Below are 22,632 nucleotides of genomic sequence, written 5' to 3'. Positions count from 1 at the left end.
TTCTCTTTGTTTAGCTTTTCCCCACTACTAGTTTTGCAGTATATGCCTGCCTGAAGGTCATGTGTTTGTGATGGGTGACAACTATAGCAACAACTATGATACCCATGTTTGGTAGTATTCTCAAGCCTGTTCTTGCTATAAATATGCATTTGTTTTTCAGTAAGACATATCAAGAACAAATTTTTTTAGGTTCTTCACATTTATACCCAGCTTCCCTTCTAAAGGACGTCAATGACCTGTGTGATATTCAAATTTATCGGAGTGTCCCTCCTAGGACTTCCTTGCACGCCGGAGATAAAAATTTGACGGCAGTAGTACTTTTGTTTCTTACTGATGAGAACTTGGAGCAGGGCTTTATTTTTAAATTCTGAGATGTATTTTCAGAATTGTTTTCTCAACATCATCCATGCTAACACTTTCTTGTGTGTTTGACATTGTTTATGGCAGGGGACCTGTTGGAAGAAGAAACACTAGAACAAAGAAAATAAAGAGACTCGCTCTTTGTTCGGCTCTCTCTCACTCGCACACACGATAGGGAGGTTTGCAAGAAACTGTAATTGCTATCAACATTCTCCCCTCTTAAACTTAAACAAGTGGTATACCATATCAATCACATGCCCTTTATTCATTCATCGCTGTTGACATGTTTGTAAGCGGTATACCAGAGGATGGGTCATCAATTTATAGTTCTTGTTGATGCTCTACAGTGGAATGAGTATATCATTGTATTACTAACACATTCGCTAGATCTATTGAGCTATGAACAGTCTTGTTCCAATTAACAAGCTTCTAGCTGCTTTCAACACATCAAGCAAACAAAGGAGAGTAAATAGGAGATGCATGATTTCTCTGCTCCATTCAAGTTCCTATGACCGAGTCCTTCTGTCCTTTATGAACAGGCATGCCCAGACCTGGTCAAGATCCGATGAAGAACTTGCACTCAACTCATAATCTAGTCTAGTAGTTGATTTTTTCTATTTGCTGCGATGCTTGCTGCGAACAAACTGTTACTCATGACATTAGTTTTGTGTCAGCTATAAAATAGCTACTTTCGGGGCTTTCTACATAAAAAAAGCCTATCGGGAATGGCTTCGGAAAGGGGAACTCAGCATCCACTCAAAGCAGATGGCAATCTTTCTAATCGTTTCTTGTTTTGTTTGAATAAACTGCATGTTTTAATTGTTTTGTTCCTTGTGGGCAACTTGTAATAAAAAATCTGGCTCCTCGAATGACAAGTAGGGTAAACTATCTTTAGCCCGTGCAGATTTAGAAATTTTCCACTTGCGCCCTCATAGTTTGAAAACATTTAGTATAAACTTTAATATTTTAAAAAAGATTCTGGCTGTTGAATACTTGTTGGGATATTATTATTAATGAGTAACATTTTATCGTTTATTTCAAGGAGTAGAGTTGTTATTTTCAAAAACTTATAATAACAGGGGTATAGCCAAGTTACACCAACCATTAACAAAGTGGTGCAATTCATGTACTTCAATTATTAATATCATAAATCATGCTATAATTAGTGAATTTTATCTTACTTTTATATTTATAAATAAAAGCATTGTTTGAGAGCAAAATGAGAGAGAAACTGATGAGTGTTTGTAAGAAAATAAAAGAGAAAAAGAAGCTACTAAGGACAGCAGCTCTGCTATCATTGTAGCAATGAGCTAGGAGTTGAGTTTGAATGGGTATAATCCTTCTCCTTCATGTATTTGTTTTTGTGTTCTTTTTCTATCTCTAATAATATCAACTCTCCCGTGGATATAGGTGATTTGCCGAATCACGTTAAATATTATGTCAGTATGCTTAATTTCTTATGAACAAATATCAATACATCACCGATCGGATTCCCCAACATACCTTGCATTTTTCCATATTCTTCCTTCACTTTTTGCCTGTTTTTCTCTTGCCTTTCCTCCCGAATTCGAAAGGGACGTAGGTCCACGGTGTTATCTGTTTTGAACGATCCTGGAAATCTCTGAAAACATCAGGATAGACATTTTATGCTATAAGCTAGAAAGGGTCAAGTTATAGTTTACTCTATCAAATATTTGCATCTCCCACGGGTAGCATAAGCAAATTAGCGCGTTGATTAACTAATTAGACGAAAATAGATGTTGCAAGCCATGGTGACAGATTCACTCGGATGGACGATAAGCTTACCAGCTGGATGGCAACTGAGTGATGCAATTTTTTAGATTTTTGAAGAGGTGACATTGCAATCAGATCAGTTACCAAAGCTCCCTTTTGCAACTTTATGGAAGGCAGGGGCGCAAGTGTGCTTCTTGTTTTGAATTCTAATTCTGACGATAAAATTCATAGATATCTTCACCCACCAATCCACGCCTAACTTTCCTGATTCAAAAGTTGGCATGCATGTTAAAAAATTGTACGAGTTCTAGAAAGCTAATTATTAAGTATCTTATCAAGTGGTAAGTTGAGTTCAAGATTCGTTGTATGTCGATCATCATTAGGTTCCAAGAAGTGGGAATTCGAAGACGCTATGGATGTTTTTGGTGTCTTTTGTAACTTGGCACCATTAAAAATTGATTTTAGCAAAACAACACAGGCAACAAAAACATATTTAAAGAAAGAAGTGACACACTTGATCTGCCTTAAGATTTATACACTAGGCCGATCACGAACACTAAGTATATTAGAGTAATCTTGGCGATAACTAGTATTCATAACACTCGAGTTATATAGTATTCAAAACACTTTTCTAGTTTTTGAGAGACTTGACATAATTAAAAGAAGATTTTAACAAAATAACACAAGTGAAAATATTTAGGAATGTGATATATTTGATCGAGTTCCGAGTGACATCTACAACACTCAAGTGTTGTTGATGTCAAAACTTTTTTTAATTAAAATAATTTATAGCGAAATAATTCTTTTTCCTCAATCGAACCAAACCTAGACAATGAACGAGCATATCATTAGGAAAATCACTTGTATCTCAATAAAAAAAAATAAAAAAAAATGATACATATCCAAGCCTGCAAAATGGTCCAAATGGTAATCAAAATTGACATAAAGCAATAAGCCCATAAAATAATATACACGGGCCAATTAGAGGCTATTCTCAGGATTTTGTTCTTTATTCTCGGGCTGCACTCTCACCTCCACCAATTACAGTCTTGGTGATGTTCGACCATACCATCAACATGATTGGACAGTCTAAGAGGCATTGCCCCTCCTGGTCTGGAGTTACACCATAGGCTTGATTGAACTGCATGCTCATACGAAGAGAAGTTGTATAATGCTAGGACACTATTTATGATTCGGAAGATGTATAGAACTGTGCACATCAAGAATAAATACAGAGAGGCATGGGAGATGCTTGCTATGTTTCTCGAGTCCATCAACGAGGCCGATTCGCCGCACCAATGGGTGAATCAACACCGAGTCTACACGGCGGCCTATTGATTAGTGGGATGGAGTGGTGGTGGTCCATAAAATACTTCTCAAAAGTTTATATTTCCATTCATGGACCCACTTGCCTGCGTTCACTTTCTATGCAGCAGTGAAAGCAATAAATGAAGAAAGGAACCAATTATTAGTGGTTGCAACTTGCTCGCACTCCTCTGCTTTATTGCTTCCAGTCTCGATCAGATAAGATGAGATTTATACCCCGAAAATAATAATGTGCAATAGGACAGTCATTGTTGACTGCCTTGCCATTTTTCCCTCCTTCCATGCGACCCATATATATTCCTTGATTTCATAGTTTTCATATTTTAAATGTATTTTTAGTTTAAAAATATATTAAAATAATATTTTTTATTTACATAATACATAACAATAATCTAAAAATATAAAAAATTTCAAATTCTCTCTTACCATCCCCTGAGGTCCACTTATACTGGCGAGGGCTTCATTTTTCTTCCCCCCCCCCCCCCCCCCCCCCCCCCTTTCCTTTCCTTGTCAAGGCATTTCCTTTCATGTTTTTTTCTTGTAATCACTTCTTTCCTTTCATTCATTCATCTCTATCTAGTTAACTCAAGATTTAACAAGAGCCTTGTTTCTGTTCCAGATTCTGGAGTTTCTATATGCAATTCTTTCTCTAGATTATATGTATAATTTGTAACTATTGGCTCATATAATTAAGTGGTTTTCATGAATGCGATAATACATGCCTAAGATTCAATCAAAAAAATTAATTTTAATTAGACAGCTAAAATGAGATAAATTATAATGTAAATTATACATTAAAACCTCATCTAACAACTTAAATTTTTAAATAATATTATATTTTTAAATGAATAGATAAATCTTTATAACATAACTTATATTTTAAAAACCTTAATATGATGATTCTTTAACAATAACTTGTTATTTATTATTTAATTTTAATAATCAAATAGTTTAAGGTAAAGATTGTGTTTGCGAGTTTACATCCATGGAAACAAACTTAGTGATTAACTTATTCAATATCATCATTACTGATTTTCATATGCATAAAAATTAAATAAAATATATATATACACCTTTTTTTTTTTTTTATAGATGAAGAGGTTCGGTGTAAAAAAATAGAAGAAGACTACACTCGATGTATACGGGGAATAATTATCTCAATAATATCTTAAAAGGAACACATGCAATATACCTGTCGAGCAGACCCCGAAACAACAAAGCATAGCGATCGACTCGAGAGATAATCCTTTGTTGACAAACTAATTGGTACAATTCCACTAGTCTACTTCAAGTAGAACACGAGGTCTCGACTCTTTCCAATTTGCTGAAATAGCTGCACATTTGGCCCTTGCATGGTATATTGCTTTTCACTTTAGTCCTCTTTCGTAGGAAATTTCAACCCAGGATGAGCTCAACGTAAATCATTGCCCGAGTGTTTAATCAATCTCCTTCATACATTTTAATTATTGTGAGTTGTGTCTTTTCAGTCTTCTAAGTTCTATCTATATTCTTCCGTCATCTTCATTTCCAGGATATTTTTTAAAATTAGTACGGTAAACATAAGATATTTACATAATTTAATTAGTATTCCTCAAACACAATAACTTAAGATATCACATTCTAGTATTACATTCTAGAAGGTGAGATATTAATTAAGATTTAAATTCTCTAAATCTAAGAATAACAATACATAGACATTATTTCTCTCTTTCTTAAAAAATTGACGCCCTTGATTTCTTTCTAAAACAATCAATTAAACATTTAGATTTTACCATTAAAACAATAAAAAAAATCAAACTTATCTTACTCTTATAACTACGATAAAAATATTATATTGTTATGAATTTGTGTTTGATTTGATTTCATCTTACTCTTATAAATAAGATAAAAATATTATATTGCTATGAATTTGTGTTTGGTTTGATTAGAATAAAATAATTGTTTAGGTTGCATTTAGTATTTATAATGAATTTAGAATTTATTGAATTAATGGTAAATTTATTAAGAATATTATAAATTAAAGTTGATTTGATATTAGTGATTATGAGAATAAAATATAAATTAATTATATATAAAGTTTAATGGTACAATTTCAAGAACCCCACGCACTCCGCCATCAAGCACAGGAATGTTTAATGGTTCTGTACTGAGTCACTTCTTATGTTTTTCTGTATAACTAAGTCAAAAGACAAACACTTTCAATCACCCCTTTACTATTCTTCACTACTCCGTACGAAACCATTGCCTCCTATGAGGAAAATAGATATACTTAAAAGAAAAGGGGTAAAAATTAAGGTTTTCAATTCCATTTAGGTATTCTGTTTTTTAATTGTAATAAAATATTTTAATTTTGGAGTGTTTTGGTGTGATGTTTAAGAATTGTACTGTTTATATATACATATTCAATAAAAATAATTTAAATTAAAAATAAATTAATTATAAATTATGCAATATAAACACAATACCAAAAAAATATAATTTTAAAATTTAAAATATTTTTAAATAGTCAAGATTAAATAAATATTTAACTTAAAGTAATTCAACTTAAATAAAATATCAAAATATTATGAAAGTAAAATGTTTTAATATAAATATTTTAAATATAAAGTTACGCCATTGTTATCAAAGCTCATGATATATATTAGTGATAAATCTAATTTTTAAAAATTAATATCATTATTAATAAAAATAGTAATAATAACTTTTAATAATATTATTAATATCATTGTTATTGAAAATAGTAACGAAAAAGAACTTTTTATATTTGGGTGGTTTAATTAATTAAATTCAATCAGATTTAATTTAATTCAATGGTTTTTCAAAACCAAAATAGAATATAAAAAATAAACCAGAATATTTTAACTGAAATTTAATCAAAATTATCATTAAAATATTCTTCGACATTTTATATACTTTATATATGTAGGAAAATATGAATTAAAAGAAATCTCAATCAATAAAATCATGTTAATGTAACTTAGGAGTATCAAATTACAAAAATAAAAAATAAAAAATTCCAATGATTGAAACGAAAAAACCTACACTACATGCGAACAATATTGATATTGAATTAAGAGGAATAAAGTTGAACTCACCATTTCTTTTTTCGTGTTCTTTTAATATATTTAATAATTGTTTGGAACTGATGATACAATTATGAAATAATTGGTTAATAATAGAAGGCTTACATGCAGCATTTGATTATTATTTTATAACAGAAAAAATAAAGATAATGAAGATGAAAATGAATTTAGTTGAAGAAATAGAAACAAATATAAAAATAAATTTTTTTTTAGGATAATTTTTCAGTAGATTTCTCTCAAATAAAAAGTACAAAAAAGATATATTTTCAGAGACAATATTTATTTTTTTATTCTTAAAATATTCTTATAAAAAACTCTTAATTTCAACATTATCCAACTAAGATATGCAATAATAAAAATAGTTATTATTATAGTTTTAAAACTTAACTCGATGGTTGATCTAAAACAAAACTCAATCACTAGTTGAGGTTTAGGTTAGGGGTTGGGTTGACCCATGTCATCGTAAAAATAAACTGGTTATTATCAAAATTTTAAAATTTGATTCAGGGGTCAATTCGGGATAAGATATTGGTTAATAATGGAGTTGATCGTTGATTCAGGTCAACATGAAAACAAAAGTGATCATTATTATAGTTTTAAACTCTGACTCGGGGATTGACTCGAGGTAAGTCTCGAGTCACGTATCAGAAGGGTCAACCTGGGTCAAAATAAAGTAAAAACGATTATTATCATTATTTTAAAATTTGATTTGAGAGTTAACTCAGGATAAGATTCAAATCACAGATCAAGAAGATCAGCCCGGGTTGATCTGAATCAATATAAAAATAAAAATTGTTATTATTATAGTTTTAAAATTTAACTTAGAGATCAATCGGTCGAAGACCTAGATCACAGATTGAAAAAGTCAATACCAATTAAGTTGAGTCAATATATAAATAAAAATAATAATTATTATAATTTTAAAACTTAATTTAGAAGTAAAATATAATTTTTCATATTTTATTATATTTTATCTATCATAACTAATAAGATACGAAGACAATCATTATCATAACTAACAAAACAATTATTTTATCTTAAACATTATTACTAAATATAATTTTATCTTTCTCTTTTTTTAGTCTTTTCTTGTCTTATATACTTTTATTATTTTTTCTTTTTTATTCCAATAATAACCAATTACTATTGTGGAGATATCTTTTTGTTACTTCCAAAGCACCATGGGAAGGACATGTGATGTGTATGTTATTTTTTATGCATCGTCCAAACAATGTTCTAAATCTTTTGCAAGGAATATGCTCTTTTTTTTTTTCTCTCAAGGAATTAAGCTTGTCGTGACTTGATTATTCATCACCATAATATTCGTACGATCGCAGCTTCTTCTTCTTTCTTCGTATTATGCAAGGAACAATCAACATTCCATACTATCTTCTTTTTCTTCACAAGTTAAGAGTTGAACTACGTAACCAAGAAAGCTAGAAGCTTATAGCTAGCAGCGGTACCCAGCCGACTAGATAAATTAATTCCTTTGTCGTTGGGAAACAAAGCTTCAAGCATAGGAATAAACGAATATGATACGGATAGTCAAATAAGTGACAAGTAATTGTTTTTTGTCTTATAATGATCAACTCTCAAGAGTGATCACACCATGTCTCGATTGTTAGATGTGTTATCATCATTACATTAAATATTATGATAACAATGAGTAAATTAATTTTTATTAAATTAAGTAAATTATGAAGGATGATTAATTTTTATAGTTAATATAAGTTTACATAATATACAATATAAATGTTTTAATGTAACTATAGTATGTTAATCATGGTGTTGAGTTTATTAAAGTTCCAAAAGTAGAATTAAAGTATTATTTGATTACTATTTTCGCATAAAAAAAGAGGAAAATGACTAGGGTATGGACAAAATATAATAAAAATATAATTGTATTGGATAATAATATATAAAATAGAATGAATATCTTTATATTTTATTTGATTAATATTGAAAAAAACAGAATAAAATACAAAAAAAAATTGTTTAATTCTTGATATGCAATAACAATATTTGATTTGTGTTATTAGATTAAAATAACCTAATAAAAAATAAATTTAATATTAAAAGTTAAAATTTTTAAAAAACATTAATTAAATTTTTTTTTTTTTAGAAATACACTAAAACATGTGGGAAAAGATGCTCATCATTACTATGGTAATTTCCTTTTAATGTATTGTTAATATTAGTATTGTGGTTGGTGAGATTTATACTCTTAATGATCAGAAGAATTTGCACTGTAATATATCAAGTAATGGTTAATAATTAATTTGCTATTGAAAAAAATCCTCTTCTACAAGGAATTAATCCCATACATGTTAATTAAATCTTAAGAATACAAATCCAAGAAGAATTACAAAGAAAAGGTAAAAATACTCTGCACTAGTAATGTTATATCTCAAGAACAGTTGTTTTTTTTTTAAAAAATAAAAAATAAAATAAAATGAAAAGGTGATGAGCATCTCAACCATTGATTTTTTATTTTTTATTTTTTATTTTTTTCAATAACGTATCAAGACTTGTCCTTACTGATTATTAATAATTATGTTATAATTATGTTATTTATTTATTTTCATTATAAAAAAATGGCATCGGCATGTATTATATTCAATTTGAGTTCAACTTTAATTTACATGGTTATTAATAAGTATTATTATTCAGCCAAGCGAACAGTTTCTATAATTAATAAAATAAAAATATCTTTTTCTATAAATACCCTTCCGTCCCGCCCTCCTCTTCTATCCCTTCGTATTAGTTACTCCTCTTTCTTCAATTCTCTTTAACTGCTAAAGAACGATGGGTGAGCCTGAGAACACAAGCGCAGAGAAGCACCAGGTTTTTGATGTCTCCATTGCCATGCATCAACAAGGAAGCTCCGAGTGGTTTGATGATGATGGCCGTCAAAAGCGAACTGGTGATTAATTCCTTATAACTCCTTTACATTATTATTTCCTGATCAAGTAAGATTTCCAAGAAAATCTAAAAACACAGATTATTCTGTTCATCTTGATCTGTTTCCTTACAGGAACCGTATGGACTGCAAGTGCTCACATCATAACAGCTGTTATTGGGTCTGGTGTTCTTTCCTTGGCTTGGGCTATTGCTCAGCTTGGATGGATTGCTGGGCCAGCTTTCATGTTCTTGTTTTCTATAGTCACTTGCTATACTTCTTCTCTGCTCTCTGTCTGCTACCGCTCTGGTGATCCTTTAACTGGCAAGAGGAACTACACCTACATGGATGCTGTTCGGTCCAATCTTGGTAAATACTCCTGCTGCTTTATGGAGCTAGCTTGATTGAATCTTTTTTAACATTCTAATTTCTTATTTATATGTTCATTTTTAATTTTGTCAGGTGGTGTGAAGGTCAAGATATGTGGATTTGTTCAGTACCTGAATCTTTTTGGAGTTGCTTTTGGCTACACAATTGCATCGTCTATAAGCATGATGTAAGCTTTCACTTTCAAGTAAAACAAAAATGAACCTCGTTTTGTCTTACTTGCTATGGCTGACCATGCCTAGCTATACTTTGAATTCTCTGGGCTTACGGTGCCTTTTCTTCTTCCACAAAACAGGGCAATAAAGAGATCAAATTGTTTTCACAAGAGCGGTGGAAAGAACTCATGCCGTATGAATGCCAATCCATACATGATAGGATTTGGCATAGCTGAGACACTTTTGTCTCAAATTCCTGGATTTGATCAGTTACAATGGCTCTCTCTTGTCGCTGCGGTCATGTCCTTCACTTATTCATCAATTGGTCTAGGTCTCGGCATTGGTAAGGTTATAGAAAATGGGAAAATCAGTGGAAGTCTAACTGGAGTAGCCATTGGCATTGTGACTCCTACCCAAAAAGTATGGAGAAGCTTCCAAGCACTTGGTGACATTGCTTTTGCCTATTCTTACTCCATGATCCTCATTGAAATTCAGGTGCTAACATTATTATATCTTTGTAGCATACACATTTCTCTTGCTGCATACGAACAGGATTACGTTATTTGATATTTTCATTTATAATTTAAACCAACCTACAAGTTTTATATCATAATTAACAGGACACCGTCAAATCCCCACCATCAGAATCCAAGACGATGAGGAAGGCAACTCTAATAAGTGTTGCAGTCACAACCCTTTTCTACATGTTCTGTGGCTGCTTTGGCTATGCTGCTTTTGGAGACATGTCCCCTGGAAATCTCCTTACTGGGTTTGGCTTTTATAACCCATATTGGCTGCTTGATATTGCCAATGCTGCCATAGTAATTCACCTTGTTGGCGCATACCAGGTCTTCTGCCAACCTCTCTTTGCTTTCGTCGAAAAAGAAGCAGCTGCAAGGTTTCCAGATAGTGAAATCATTACGAAAGACATAAAAGTTGCATTTCCTGGTTTCCGCCCCTTCAATATCAATCTCTTTAGAATGATTTGGAGGACCCTCTTTGTGATCTTTACCACTGTGATTTCAATGCTACTTCCCTTCTTTAATGACATAGTCGGTCTACTCGGCGCTTTGGGATTTTGGCCACTGACTGTTTACTTCCCCGTCGAGATGTATATTGCACAAAGGAGGATACCAAAGTGGAGCACAAGATGGCTTGGTCTGCGAGTCCTAAGCTTTGCTTGCCTCATTGTTACTATAGCCGCAGCTGCTGGCTCTATTGCTGGAGTTGTTGATGATCTCAAGTCGATCAAACCCTTCCAGACCAGTTACTAAATCAGTAGAATTTCAGCAGTCAATAAAGGAGAATTATTAGTAGAAGAACAGTTAAGATTATATGGCGGGCAAAACCTCAAAGGTGGATTTAAACCTATGTATCTCTAAGATATATACATGTACAACCTGTTTCTCTACGGGCGGCAACCCGTGTGTCTTGAAAATGATGTCTCATAAGTGACATAACCTTTGTGTTTTTATAAAATTTAATTTTTTTTTATAAAAAATAATTTTTTATATATTTTAAATGCGCTATGTTAATAATAATTTTTTTAAATTAAAAAAATTATTTTAATATATTTTAGTATGAAATATTTTTTAAAAAATAACTATTATCACACTCTTAAATAAATACAGATTAAATATATGTTATTTTAAATTATGTTATTTTTATAAATTAATATAGAATGATGATATTTTACTAGATATTTTTTTAATACTATACTATTTTTCAAAAAAATGAAATAAAATTGATGAGGTAACAATTGGTTACCAAGTGTTGCGATATCTTAGATATTTTAGTTCTCATCTAAATCTTTTAGGTGCAAAGAAGCCCTCTCTAACTTTTTGGAAGTGAAGGACACAACCTGTCTGGATTCTAATTAGAGAGGGAGAGATTTGAAATTCTTCGATATATATTCACTTGCCAATCTTCCACCGTACCTTCCCACCTTCATAGTTATCTCAAATAATTTGAAAAATGTCTATTTAGTAAATAGACACACAATTATGTATTTATCCCACTAAAAACTTTTTTAAAATAACTTTTAAGTTATTTTTTTAAACCGTGTAGGCAAAAGCTACCAAATACACTAAAATACTTAATTTTTTCATTAAAACCAGAAGAAATCATACTTTCCATTTTCTGGATACGTTATGGGGGTTATAGACGAGGAGAACAGTATTTTTTTTTTAAAAAAAACTATATTCCTTTGCTTCTTTTTTTTTCTTCCAATCTTTTTCATTAAAAAAAATAAAAATGAACGGAGACAAGTTAATTAGGAACTCAAATTTTGACACCCCATTTCACATACTGGCATTTTATGGAATTCGAGAATGAAATATATTTTGTAAACTAAGTTATTTGCAACTGTAAGCCCTAGTACTAGCTCATGACAGATCATGCCATTGTACACAGAGGCATGAAGCTACATCGCTATGATAAGCCCATGGCTTGTCCTATCCCTTGAATTCTTATTGTACGTACTCATTGTCTTGGACATATAGTTGATTTTTCACTGCGCATGCTCTTGAATTTCCTTTCGAATCTCGTTCTGCCAAACTACATGTCAACTAGCTTGGGTGGGTTGCGTAATGCGTTCTAGGCTAAGGACCTCGTTGTGGTATTCTGCCTTGTAGGGATAGTCCTTTCCTATTTATGAAAAGCTAGTTGCCAAAGCAGCCCGGCATCCTTCAGTGCTCACACATGCCCATTTTTACCTTCTTCTATTTCCAGTTGCACGTTAAGAGTATTTTCAGTTCAATTTATGCATGGACTGAAACTAAATCCTTTCCTGGATGATTTTAAGAGACAATCTCTGCATTAATTTGATGCATATAACTTAAATTCGTCAAAATATTTGCTTTAAGATTTGAAATAATTAAAAAAAAAGAAGAAATATAACTCTTTAATCACAAGTTCTATCATCTTAAAGTTATCTTTTTATACCTTGTCATTTACCGTTGAGTGGTACACTATAATTGAAATACTGATGGGACATTTTTCTCCTTTATTCCACTCAAGAAAAAACAACCGGATAGACATGAAAAATGTGATGAGGTCGTTTTCTCTATGCTTTTTGGGATATGTAAAGTAGTTGTGTAAATTGGGATGTAGTCTTTGGAAAAAAGTGCGTGTAGCACTATATTATGATAAAATAGAAAAAAAAAATTATCTAATAAAAATGATGTTTAATTTATTATTGTAATTAGATTATAAATTTTTTAATATCATCTCACTCCTAATTTTTTTTTATTGGAAAACATACTTGAAAGAGTAAAAAAGAATTGATGAAAATGGTTATGCAAATAGTTAAAATTTGTGTAGGATTGCTTTTTATAATAAAAGTGACTTTTTTGAAGAGCTGAATTATTATGCATATTTTATATGTCATTTCATTATATTTTTTCATGAAATTAAAGTTATATATTTAATGTATGTGAAGAAGTTATGTGTTGAATTTTTTATTGATGAAATGAATCTTAAATAGCTGAAGTATTATGCATACTTTATATGTCATTTCATTATATTTTTTTCATGAAATTAAAGTTATCTTTAATGTATATGAAGAAACCGTGTGTTGAATTTTTTATTGATGAAATGAAAAAGTATAAAATTGTTCTTGTATGACCAGAATAATTTTATTCAACAATTACATTTGATGGAGATATAAAGAAGTTAAAACTCTTATAGCGGGATAAATTATTCTCTTATATCTTGGAATTTTGTTAATCATGAAAGATATTTTTGATAATGAATAAAAAGGAATGAATCATTTTTTGTTATTTTTCCCATAGAAAACACCACTAATAAAGTTGTGAAAAGCTTACACAATATGGACTTTTCATGGTTGCCTTATGGGTTGGTGAATATAGACCTTTTCTAGCATGGCCTGGGTTCTTTCTAAAATACTATTCCTTCATGGAAATATAGAACATTTTGATATTTAAATTAGTAAATATAGGAGGATAAAATGCTATATAAGAATAGAAAGATAAAATGAAGAGAAGGGGGTGCATATATGGGTGTGATGTCTATAAACTGAATATCATGGCCTAGTCTTAGTTGACCTTTGTATGGCTATAACTTGTGCGGCATGCACTCTTGCATGACTAGCTTATGGATTCCTTTTTTGTGGCTAAGATGTGATATCTCTTTTTTTCTTGTGACTAGACAAATTAATACACTTATGTCTTAAGATTTCTTCATGGAGAATTAGGAAACATATTATTAGTGAAGAAATTGATGTGTTATCATTAATTAGTCATGATAATTGTTGATTATTAAATCATGTTATGATTGTTGTATGATGTATATTACCGGTGGAAAAAAAAAATGTCTATTTTGAATAGAAAAACTCGTGTATACTTAGAAAAAATCATGTTCGTGAAAAGTTTTAGTGCTCGGGTCGTAGAAACCTAAAAAAAAAACGTATAAATGCGTGTTAGGGCAGGATTAAACATGCCATGTTAGTATCGGGTGTCAGATTGAAAATTCCAGCAGTCTAGGTTAGAATTTTGGAGTGGAATTGCAGTAAAGGCTTGGCCCAAAACAGCTGTAAAAACTTTTTTTTAATGAAGAACTCTGCGCCATCAGAATGGATGCTACTTCTTCGTTTTCCCTTTAAACAAGATATTGTATGGAAGAAAGACTCTAGAGGAGACAAATTTGGGCGTCAAATTTATCCTTGGACGATGGAAATACAAGCTAGCCAATACCGCTCCGAAATAGAAACGATACGAGAAACATGGGCATGGTGACCATGGATCCCAAGTCCATTAATTGCCTGAACATATAGGTCTCCTCCTCTTCCACTCACAAGACTCTCAAACCAGTACCTGGCTCGATTCGCCGCGGCCACAAGCGAGTCAACCCCGCGTCTCCTCCCCATTCACCTCCCCTGCCGCGCAACACTCGAAGTTGTCACGGTTAAAACATTCAACAAAAAAGACACATTTTCTTTGTAAATAAAACATTCGTTTTTTAATCTTGTTTTTTCCCGATGTTCAACTTGGAAGTCACAACCAACCAACAGAAAAGAAAAAAATATTGAATCTTTTTCATTTTTCCGCATTAATATCACTATCAATGGGATGCGGCTAAAAAAAGGAGCAATAATTATGAACAGCCTCAGTTGACCGGCGTCGCATAACCCTCCCTTAGTCTTTTAAACACGGGAGCCCCTGTTCAGTTGACTTCTCTTTACCATCCACAGAGCACCGATTACAATGGACAGTTAACTACTACACATTTTTTCAACAAAATTAAAGTAAAAAACTGTCAACCTGTCTGTAAAAAACTGTAAACCTCCTTCTCGAAATTGAAATTTTGGGAGTGAAGAGAATCAACTCCGGCTCCGAGCAGTTCAACTTCTAATTTCATTTCCTTTTCTTTTGGTGTCATGGTCTAAGGATCTACTTGCCATCTGCTTTCTACCTCTCAAATAGATAAAGTTAAAACGATTCCATAATCCATATATATAAATGTATAGCACCTCTAGGGAAACTAGGCTCCTGTTGGTTTTAGAGGATTGCAGGAGTGTTGTGATGTGTCTGATGTATATGTGAGTAGTGTGTGTAGCTTCCTAATATAAATCATAACCAAGCACATAGATGTTATTGCAAAAAATAACATCTTAAGCATATTTTAGTGTTTCATGTGTGCCTTAAAAATTTATTTTATTCCCAGTTTTATTATTATAGTTTTCAAGGAAAAAATCATTTTCAATTTAGGTTATCCATATTTTGGGTCAGTCATAATGAATTTATTAGCCAGTTGTGGCATTATACAATATGAAGTACAAATATTTCTTTCAAAGTATATTACCAATTGGTTCAATTTTCAGCATAAAATATATTTTCCCCTAACATCTAAGAGCATCACACTTTAGCTAAATAAAAACCTATTCTCCAACTTAAAGGGTTCTAATTCAATGTCAAGATATAGTTGATTTCATGATAGTTTTTATAACAGTGAATATGAAATTTGGTAGCTAAAGGACGTTAAGTTCTTTAAATTATGTATGTTGAAAGTCCTTCTTTTTACATGTTTATTGACGGATAACAAATGATTTAATAATACTTTGCAAATATTGATAAGTTACTAAATAAATAAATAAATAATATAGAAAACTTAAATACTCAAGATATTTCACTATTATATTTAACAGTTTTACAGAGAATTTTTTTTATTAGTATTTAGACTTATAGTCTATCGATATATATATTACCGGTGGACTTACAAACAGAAATAATCTTTCAGTAATTCATTATCTTTTGGTGAACCTATCAATAATAAATATACCAATGGATTTATAAACGGTAAAAGTGCGCAAAAAAACTTTACTTGCTTCATTTCATCGATATCTCAATCAGAAAATTTAACATATCACCAATGAAAAATTTTATCGGTATTTACACTCATAGTCTATTAGTATATATATTATTAATGGACTTACGGATAGAAATAATCTTTCAATAATTCACTGTCTTTTAGTTAACCTATCAGTGATAAATATACCAATAGATTCACAAAAATTTACTTGCTTCATATTATCAATATCTCCATCATAAACATATTATCTTATAAACGGACAAAGTGCACACACAAAAATTTACTTGCCTCATATCATCAATATCTCCATCATAAACATATTATCGATAAGAAAAATATATATAATGCCATTAATGTTTTTATTTATCAGTTGGTATATCCATTGATAAATATAACATATCCCCGACAGAATATTATCTATAATTTTATCGGTAAGTTAATAATAGCAGTGATATTTGAGGTAATTCTTTTTCAACTCTCTTTAAAATATACTGACAAAGTTGTTCTATCGATAATCTTGTCAATAATATTTTAAAAATATAGTGAAAAAAAGTTAAAAAAATAATAATTAAAATAATATAAAAATAAAATATTTATTACAAATTTAAAAAGTTATATATTCAAATATCATAAATCTAAATATAATGCTCAAGCCTTTGTTATTCCAATTATAAATAGCATCATCATCTCTATTCCATTTAACAAACAAAGATTCAAGTTTGATCCATTCTTGCTCTACTAAGTGTCGTATCTTCTCATCTAATGATTTGAGAAAGGCTCTTATTCTAACATTCTAGTAGGCATAGATTCTAGTAGGCATAGTTTTCATCATTGAATTGTGGTGGTGAACTAAATGTTAACATCTTCAATAAGGAAAAATAGATCTCACTTTTATAAAATAAACTTGCTTTAATACCACTTGAAAGTTTATTTTTCTTGTTTTCTACATGTTAACAAATGATTTGATAACACTTTGTAAACACTGATGAATATCCAAATAAATAAATAAAATACAAAACACTTAAATGCACAAAGATGTTTGGTTACAAAGAGAAAACCTTTTGAAAAAATCTTCCAAAGATATGTAAAAAAACCTTCTAGGGTAGCCAAACCAAGAATATATAATTTTTCTCTAGTTTGAAAGATTACAAGAGGAATATCTCTAATCACAAACCCTTTATATCTATACTACCTTACTTGTAGAGATAATGAACCATATTCTGTCTCTTACCTTATTAGCCTGCCTATATCTTCAAACTATTGTCATCCTAATTGAAATATTTAGTTGTTAATAATTCATATAAGAATTTTAACTTTTTAGGGGCCAATTATCCTCGAGAATTTCTTACACACTCCTCGTGTGTTAAAAGTATATGCCTGAAACTATATGTAATCTTCTTAGTTGGTTGACACACTTGTTTCAATGTAATCGATGCTTTTATGTTCTGAAACTCTCCTTTAAATCACATTATTTTTTCAAATTTAACCTTACTTATATACATGTTTTTTGTGATAAGGATAAAGATAATCTTCAAGCATTCTAGTCTATTGATAACAAATTGCTAACATATTTTACAAAAACTCTAGTAAATTTATATTTGGATAACTTCTTCTCTTTTTTTTTTATTATTTGAACTTATTTTTTATATTAACTAAACTTAGTGAAATAATTAAAGATAAAATCTTGATGAAATTCTATTTTAAACAAATTATATTTTTACCAATCATAAAAAAAATCTTCACTAATCTAAACCAATAAAACCACATTTACATATGCAATTGTCTATTTTAATATTTTTTTTAAAAAATTTATCGGTTCATATTAAGTGTTGATCATGCATGTACTATCTGTCCCTAATTGATGACTTTCCAATTTAATATGACCTTGTTCGAGATTGCCGATTGATTACCTTCTCAAAGAAAACAAAAGACTTGTTAATTAAAAGTTCAATATATATTTAGCATGTATGTAAACATAATATATCCCAACATGGAACTTGACAAGAAAAAAGCACATGGAGAGTTGGTAAAGCTTTTTCCTTCCAACCTTTTCCGCTTTTTCTTTCCTTATGTTCTTAAACATTTGTCAACAAATTGCCTAATTGATACCAACCTAAACAACAAAACCTTCTCTGATATTCTTTCTTTTATTTGGAAAATTGCTAGGAGCTCCGTGTAGAACACTTTCTTTCTCTAGAATGAAGGCTGAAGATATCATGATATATAAACATCCATAAATCTCAAGATTTTCTGATAAAAAATTCTTATAGATTGTATCATGGAGAAAAGTGGCGTACGTGTTGAAATATTGCTAATTTGATTGGAACAATTGTGATATTGGTTTCTATGGTAGATGGTTAACTAAATAAAATGGAGCCCTCTATTTCCTCCCCGACCCCTTCTGACAAAACATTGAACGCTACATATTCTCCAGATTGTTCACTTCCTAATGGCATCACGCAAGTATTTTTGCTCATGAGACTTGATGATAGAGCTTGATAATTCTTTACTTCATGACCTGCCGTCGCAACTGATTAGCTCTATTTTAGTGTAACGTATAAATTAGGAGTCCAAGATCCAATTAAACTATGAAGCGTTGATCAATCTAGTGTGGGAAGAGTCAATATATGATGTAAGCGGTGCACCTTTCGCCTTCCAAAGGTCAGCATAATTCGAGACACGAGAGCTCTTAAGGTCAGCATAATCAGTTTCCCAAATGAAAATATTAGGGCACATTGGGCCCTTATGCAGCCAGTACCTATCGCTTTAGCCCTGGTCAAAGCAGGAACGATTTCTCAACTCTCATCCATGCACTTCTCTGCCCCTTGCTAAGCTGAAAATCGTAGTATTATTGCTGTTGATGGGAGTCGACATTTATGCATTAATTTTTCAAAAGGCTGGTCCACTTCAGTTTGTATATATGTACAAAATACATTGACAATTGCCTTGAAATACCATTATATGTTTCAAAAACCGGCCACAAAAACTCAATTTTTGTAGCAGTGGTTCCTCACGCTACAATCGAAGGCTTAACACTATGATTTCAACTCAATTTTTCAGATTTGGCCCCTTGCAGCACTTCTATTTCTTCGCTACTACTAGCACTGGGCGTAGTGCTAGTAGTAGCGAAGAAAACAAGTGGATATAATTGTTCACCACATATACAAGTTAGTTATCTCTATGAGAATATTTGCAATATATGACTGCGAATTTATCCCGTGAGGCTACCAGACATGTTCCACTGTTTAATTTATAGATAGGATGGGCATGAACTTTACCTTTAAAGTTGAACGAGATCTTGCATTTGGGATTTACTTTCAATAATTGTAATTGTTTGATTGCGTACACATAACACATTGGTTTCTTAAAGGCAAGCTTCAATAAATTATTGCTTCTTCTTTTTCAATCCGAATTCCATAAATTATTAGTAGAAACAGGAATAATTAAAGAGCTCAAATATTTGGAAATGGTAAATAGTTCATGATACAAACAATTTTAGACAAAACAATTAATACTACCATCATTACTACTTATTTTTGTTCGATTTGGTTTTTGGAAAAAAAAAATATTGAAAGATGAATTGCTGTCCATCTAACAAATTCTCAATTGTGTGCCTAAACAGTTGGGGGAGGGTGTTTCTACCTTATGAATACACATTTTGTACCCACTTGGTATTAAAATTCAACCTATTTTTTATTAAATTTTGAATTATATTTTTTTTGTTTTAAATTATTTTTATTTTTAGATCGTTTTAATTTGTTGATATTAAAAATAAATTTTTAAAAATAAAAAAACTTATTTTAATATATTTTTAAATAAAAAATATTTTAAAAAAACAATATCTACATTTCTCTCCAATAGTCTCTTATCCAGTAGCTAGGGCTAAAGGTTAGGCTGATATGTATTTTCCTCGATGTCATTTATGAACCCAATAAGGCAAATGGATTTTTTTAAGCGTGAATCTTGACACAAGTGGAAGGAAGGAAATAAACAAAGGTGGGTATTTTCACAGATCACAGCAGTGTGTGGGTAATTTGCAGATTGATTAATGACCTAACACCTATGAAAACTATTTGATTAATGACCTAACACCTATGAAAACTAAATTCTTTTAGTTTAAAAAATGTTTTGTAGAACTGAGAGATATGCAAGTCATCGTAAATCTTCTGGAAAAATATATCTGTGGTTCATTCATCTGGAATTCCTTTTTGTTTTTCTTTGACAAGGATAGGCTCACAACACTCTTTCGATTCCCCACGAAAAGAAACCGATCAAGCCATTACCTTGAATACCTGCTTTCTGACATGATGATAAGTATTATTCTCATCTCAATAAATCCCATTTGTAGGTGCTTCGACGGCGCTTTCAAGGGAATTGGGACAAGCACTATTAGGTTTGGAGAAAGAGAGAAGGCTCGGTCACTCTCCATCTTCAAAGTCGAATAACTTGTGGTCAAACAATTCAGCTGTGCTAGAAGGTCTTCTGGCTGATGCGAGGCTGGTTTGATATTTAATTTTGTTCCTCTCTTAGCTCATACCTAACCAAAGTTCAAGTCCCAGACACCTTGCTCCGCGCGTATGTAGAGTCCCAAGTATCATCAACAAAAATGTTTCACCATGGTTAAGAGGACGAGTCTCTGCCGCAAATCTTAAGATTGCTCTGAAAGAACTAGGACGTGAGGATGATAGAAGGGACGTGGGCATGCGGTCACCAATGATCTCATGCTTAATTCAAGCAAATTATGAGTTATTGGCAGGCGCATATATACGTTGATTGATGATACCGATCGGTTAATTAGGGAACGCCGTGTACAGTTTGGACTCAAATTTGTCATGTCCAGTCCCTATTCAGCTTTTTCTCTGATTCCTAACGCATGATAGTGCAGTGGCTGAAGCTTCAAGTTCATGTTTTTATTGTAGCTTTCATCTATTTGATCACTACAACGACAGGTAACTTGGCTACAAAGTGTTGCTTCGGTTGATCAACAGGCTAGCACATCAGAGCTTTTGGATTAACATATCAAAGGATCAAGAAGAACATATACATGTATTGAAAGGTGATAGAACAATACACTAGAAAAGGTTCGGATTGTTTTTCATGATGAAAAACTCGGAGAAGGGAGGTGTTCAACCTGTGTGTTGGTGGTCCTACCACGTGTAGCGACAAAACGAATCGTATCCCTTAAGACAGTTGACAAAACGAATCTTTTTATTTACAGTACTCTCGGTTGGGGCAGTAATTAGGGCGGTCGTTAATTTGTTTACAATGTTGTTTTTTTAGTTAATTAATTAATATACTTAGTATTTTTATTCAATTTAAATTAAATAATTATGATCTCATCTATAGTAAAAATTAAATTAGATTTAAATTATGATACTAAAAATTACATCTATAAAATTGTCGGATTTTTTTATTAAAAATTAACTTAAGATTTTTTTTTTTATTAATGTAGGTGTTCGAGCCAGCTTGCGCGCACCATGACTAATCTCACGGTCCATTAAAGATCCTGCAAGCCCAGTAAACAGGTAAGGCATAGGTAAGGCACTGCGGGGGTGACAGACATACCATATAAAAAAGACCTAGTGAAAACATGAAAAGAATAATTTGTCAACCTCATTCCCACCAGGACTCGAACCTAGAATCAAAGGAAGGCAAGCAGTCCCGTTAGCAGCTGACCCACGACCCTGCAGGTATTAACTTAAGATTTTATAGCGTAAGGACTACTTATTTTTATTTGATTTGGATTTTGGAACAAAAAGAAATTGAAAGATGAATTGCTGTCCATCTAATAAATTCTCAATTGTGTGCCTAAACAGTTGGGGGAGGGTGTTTTAGAATACACATTTTGTACTTGGTATTAAAATTCAACCTATTTTTTATTAAATTTTGAATTATATTTTTTTTTCAAATTATTTTTTATTTTTAGATTGTTTTGATTTGTTGATATTAAAAATAACTTTTAAAAATAAAAAAAATTATTTTAATATATTTTAAAAAAAACAATATCTACATTTCTCTCCAATAGTCTCTGATCCAGTAGCTAAGGCTAAAGGTTAGGCTGATATGTATTTTCCTCGATGTCATTTATGAACCCAATAAGGCAAATGGATTTTTTTTAAGCGTGAATCTTGACACAAGTGGAAGGAAGGAAATAAACAAAGGTGGGTATTTTCACAGATCACAGCAGTATTTGATTAATGACCTAACACCTATGAAAACTAAATTCTTTTAGTTTAAAAAATGTTTTGTAGAACTGAGAGATATGCAAGTCATCGTAAATCTTCTGGAAAAATATATCTATGGTTCATTCATCTGGAATTCCTTTTTGTTTTTTCTTTGACAAGGATAGGCTCACAACACT

General features: G+C 31.3%; 1 protein-coding gene across 1 annotated transcript; it reads left to right on the top strand.

Moving 5' to 3' along the window:
• Nucleotides 1-9,271: 9,271 nt before the first annotated feature.
• On the top strand, nt 9,272-11,355 carry LOC105110172 (amino acid permease 3-like). The gene is made up of 5 exons (XM_011005117.1): nt 9,272-9,426; nt 9,538-9,771; nt 9,865-9,958; nt 10,085-10,439; nt 10,565-11,355. The coding sequence occupies exons 1-5, from the start codon at nt 9,309-9,311 to the stop codon at nt 11,216-11,218; spliced, it is 1,455 nt and encodes a 484-aa protein (XP_011003419.1). The 5' UTR covers nt 9,272-9,308; the 3' UTR covers nt 11,219-11,355.
• Nucleotides 11,356-22,632: the final 11,277 nt, after the last annotated feature.

Source organism: Populus euphratica, unplaced genomic scaffold, assembly GCF_000495115.2.
Source record: "Populus euphratica unplaced genomic scaffold, PopEup_1.0 scaffold445.1, whole genome shotgun sequence".
In the NCBI taxonomy this organism is placed as follows: Eukaryota; Viridiplantae; Streptophyta; class Magnoliopsida; order Malpighiales; family Salicaceae; genus Populus; species Populus euphratica.
Note: the sequence above shows the minus strand (reverse complement) of the source record. Positions and strands in the feature narration are given on the sequence as shown.

Coding starts and splice junctions, on each gene's coding strand:
- LOC105110172 (XM_011005117.1), top strand. CDS start 9,309: ATGGGTGAGCCTGAGAACACAAGCGCAGAGAAGCACCAGGTTTTTGAT. Junction 9,427..9,537: donor TGGCCGTCAAAAGCGAACTG/GTGATTAATTCC, acceptor GTTTCCTTACAG/GAACCGTATGGACTGCAAGT. Junction 9,959..10,084: donor GCATCGTCTATAAGCATGAT/GTAAGCTTTCAC, acceptor TCCACAAAACAG/GGCAATAAAGAGATCAAATT.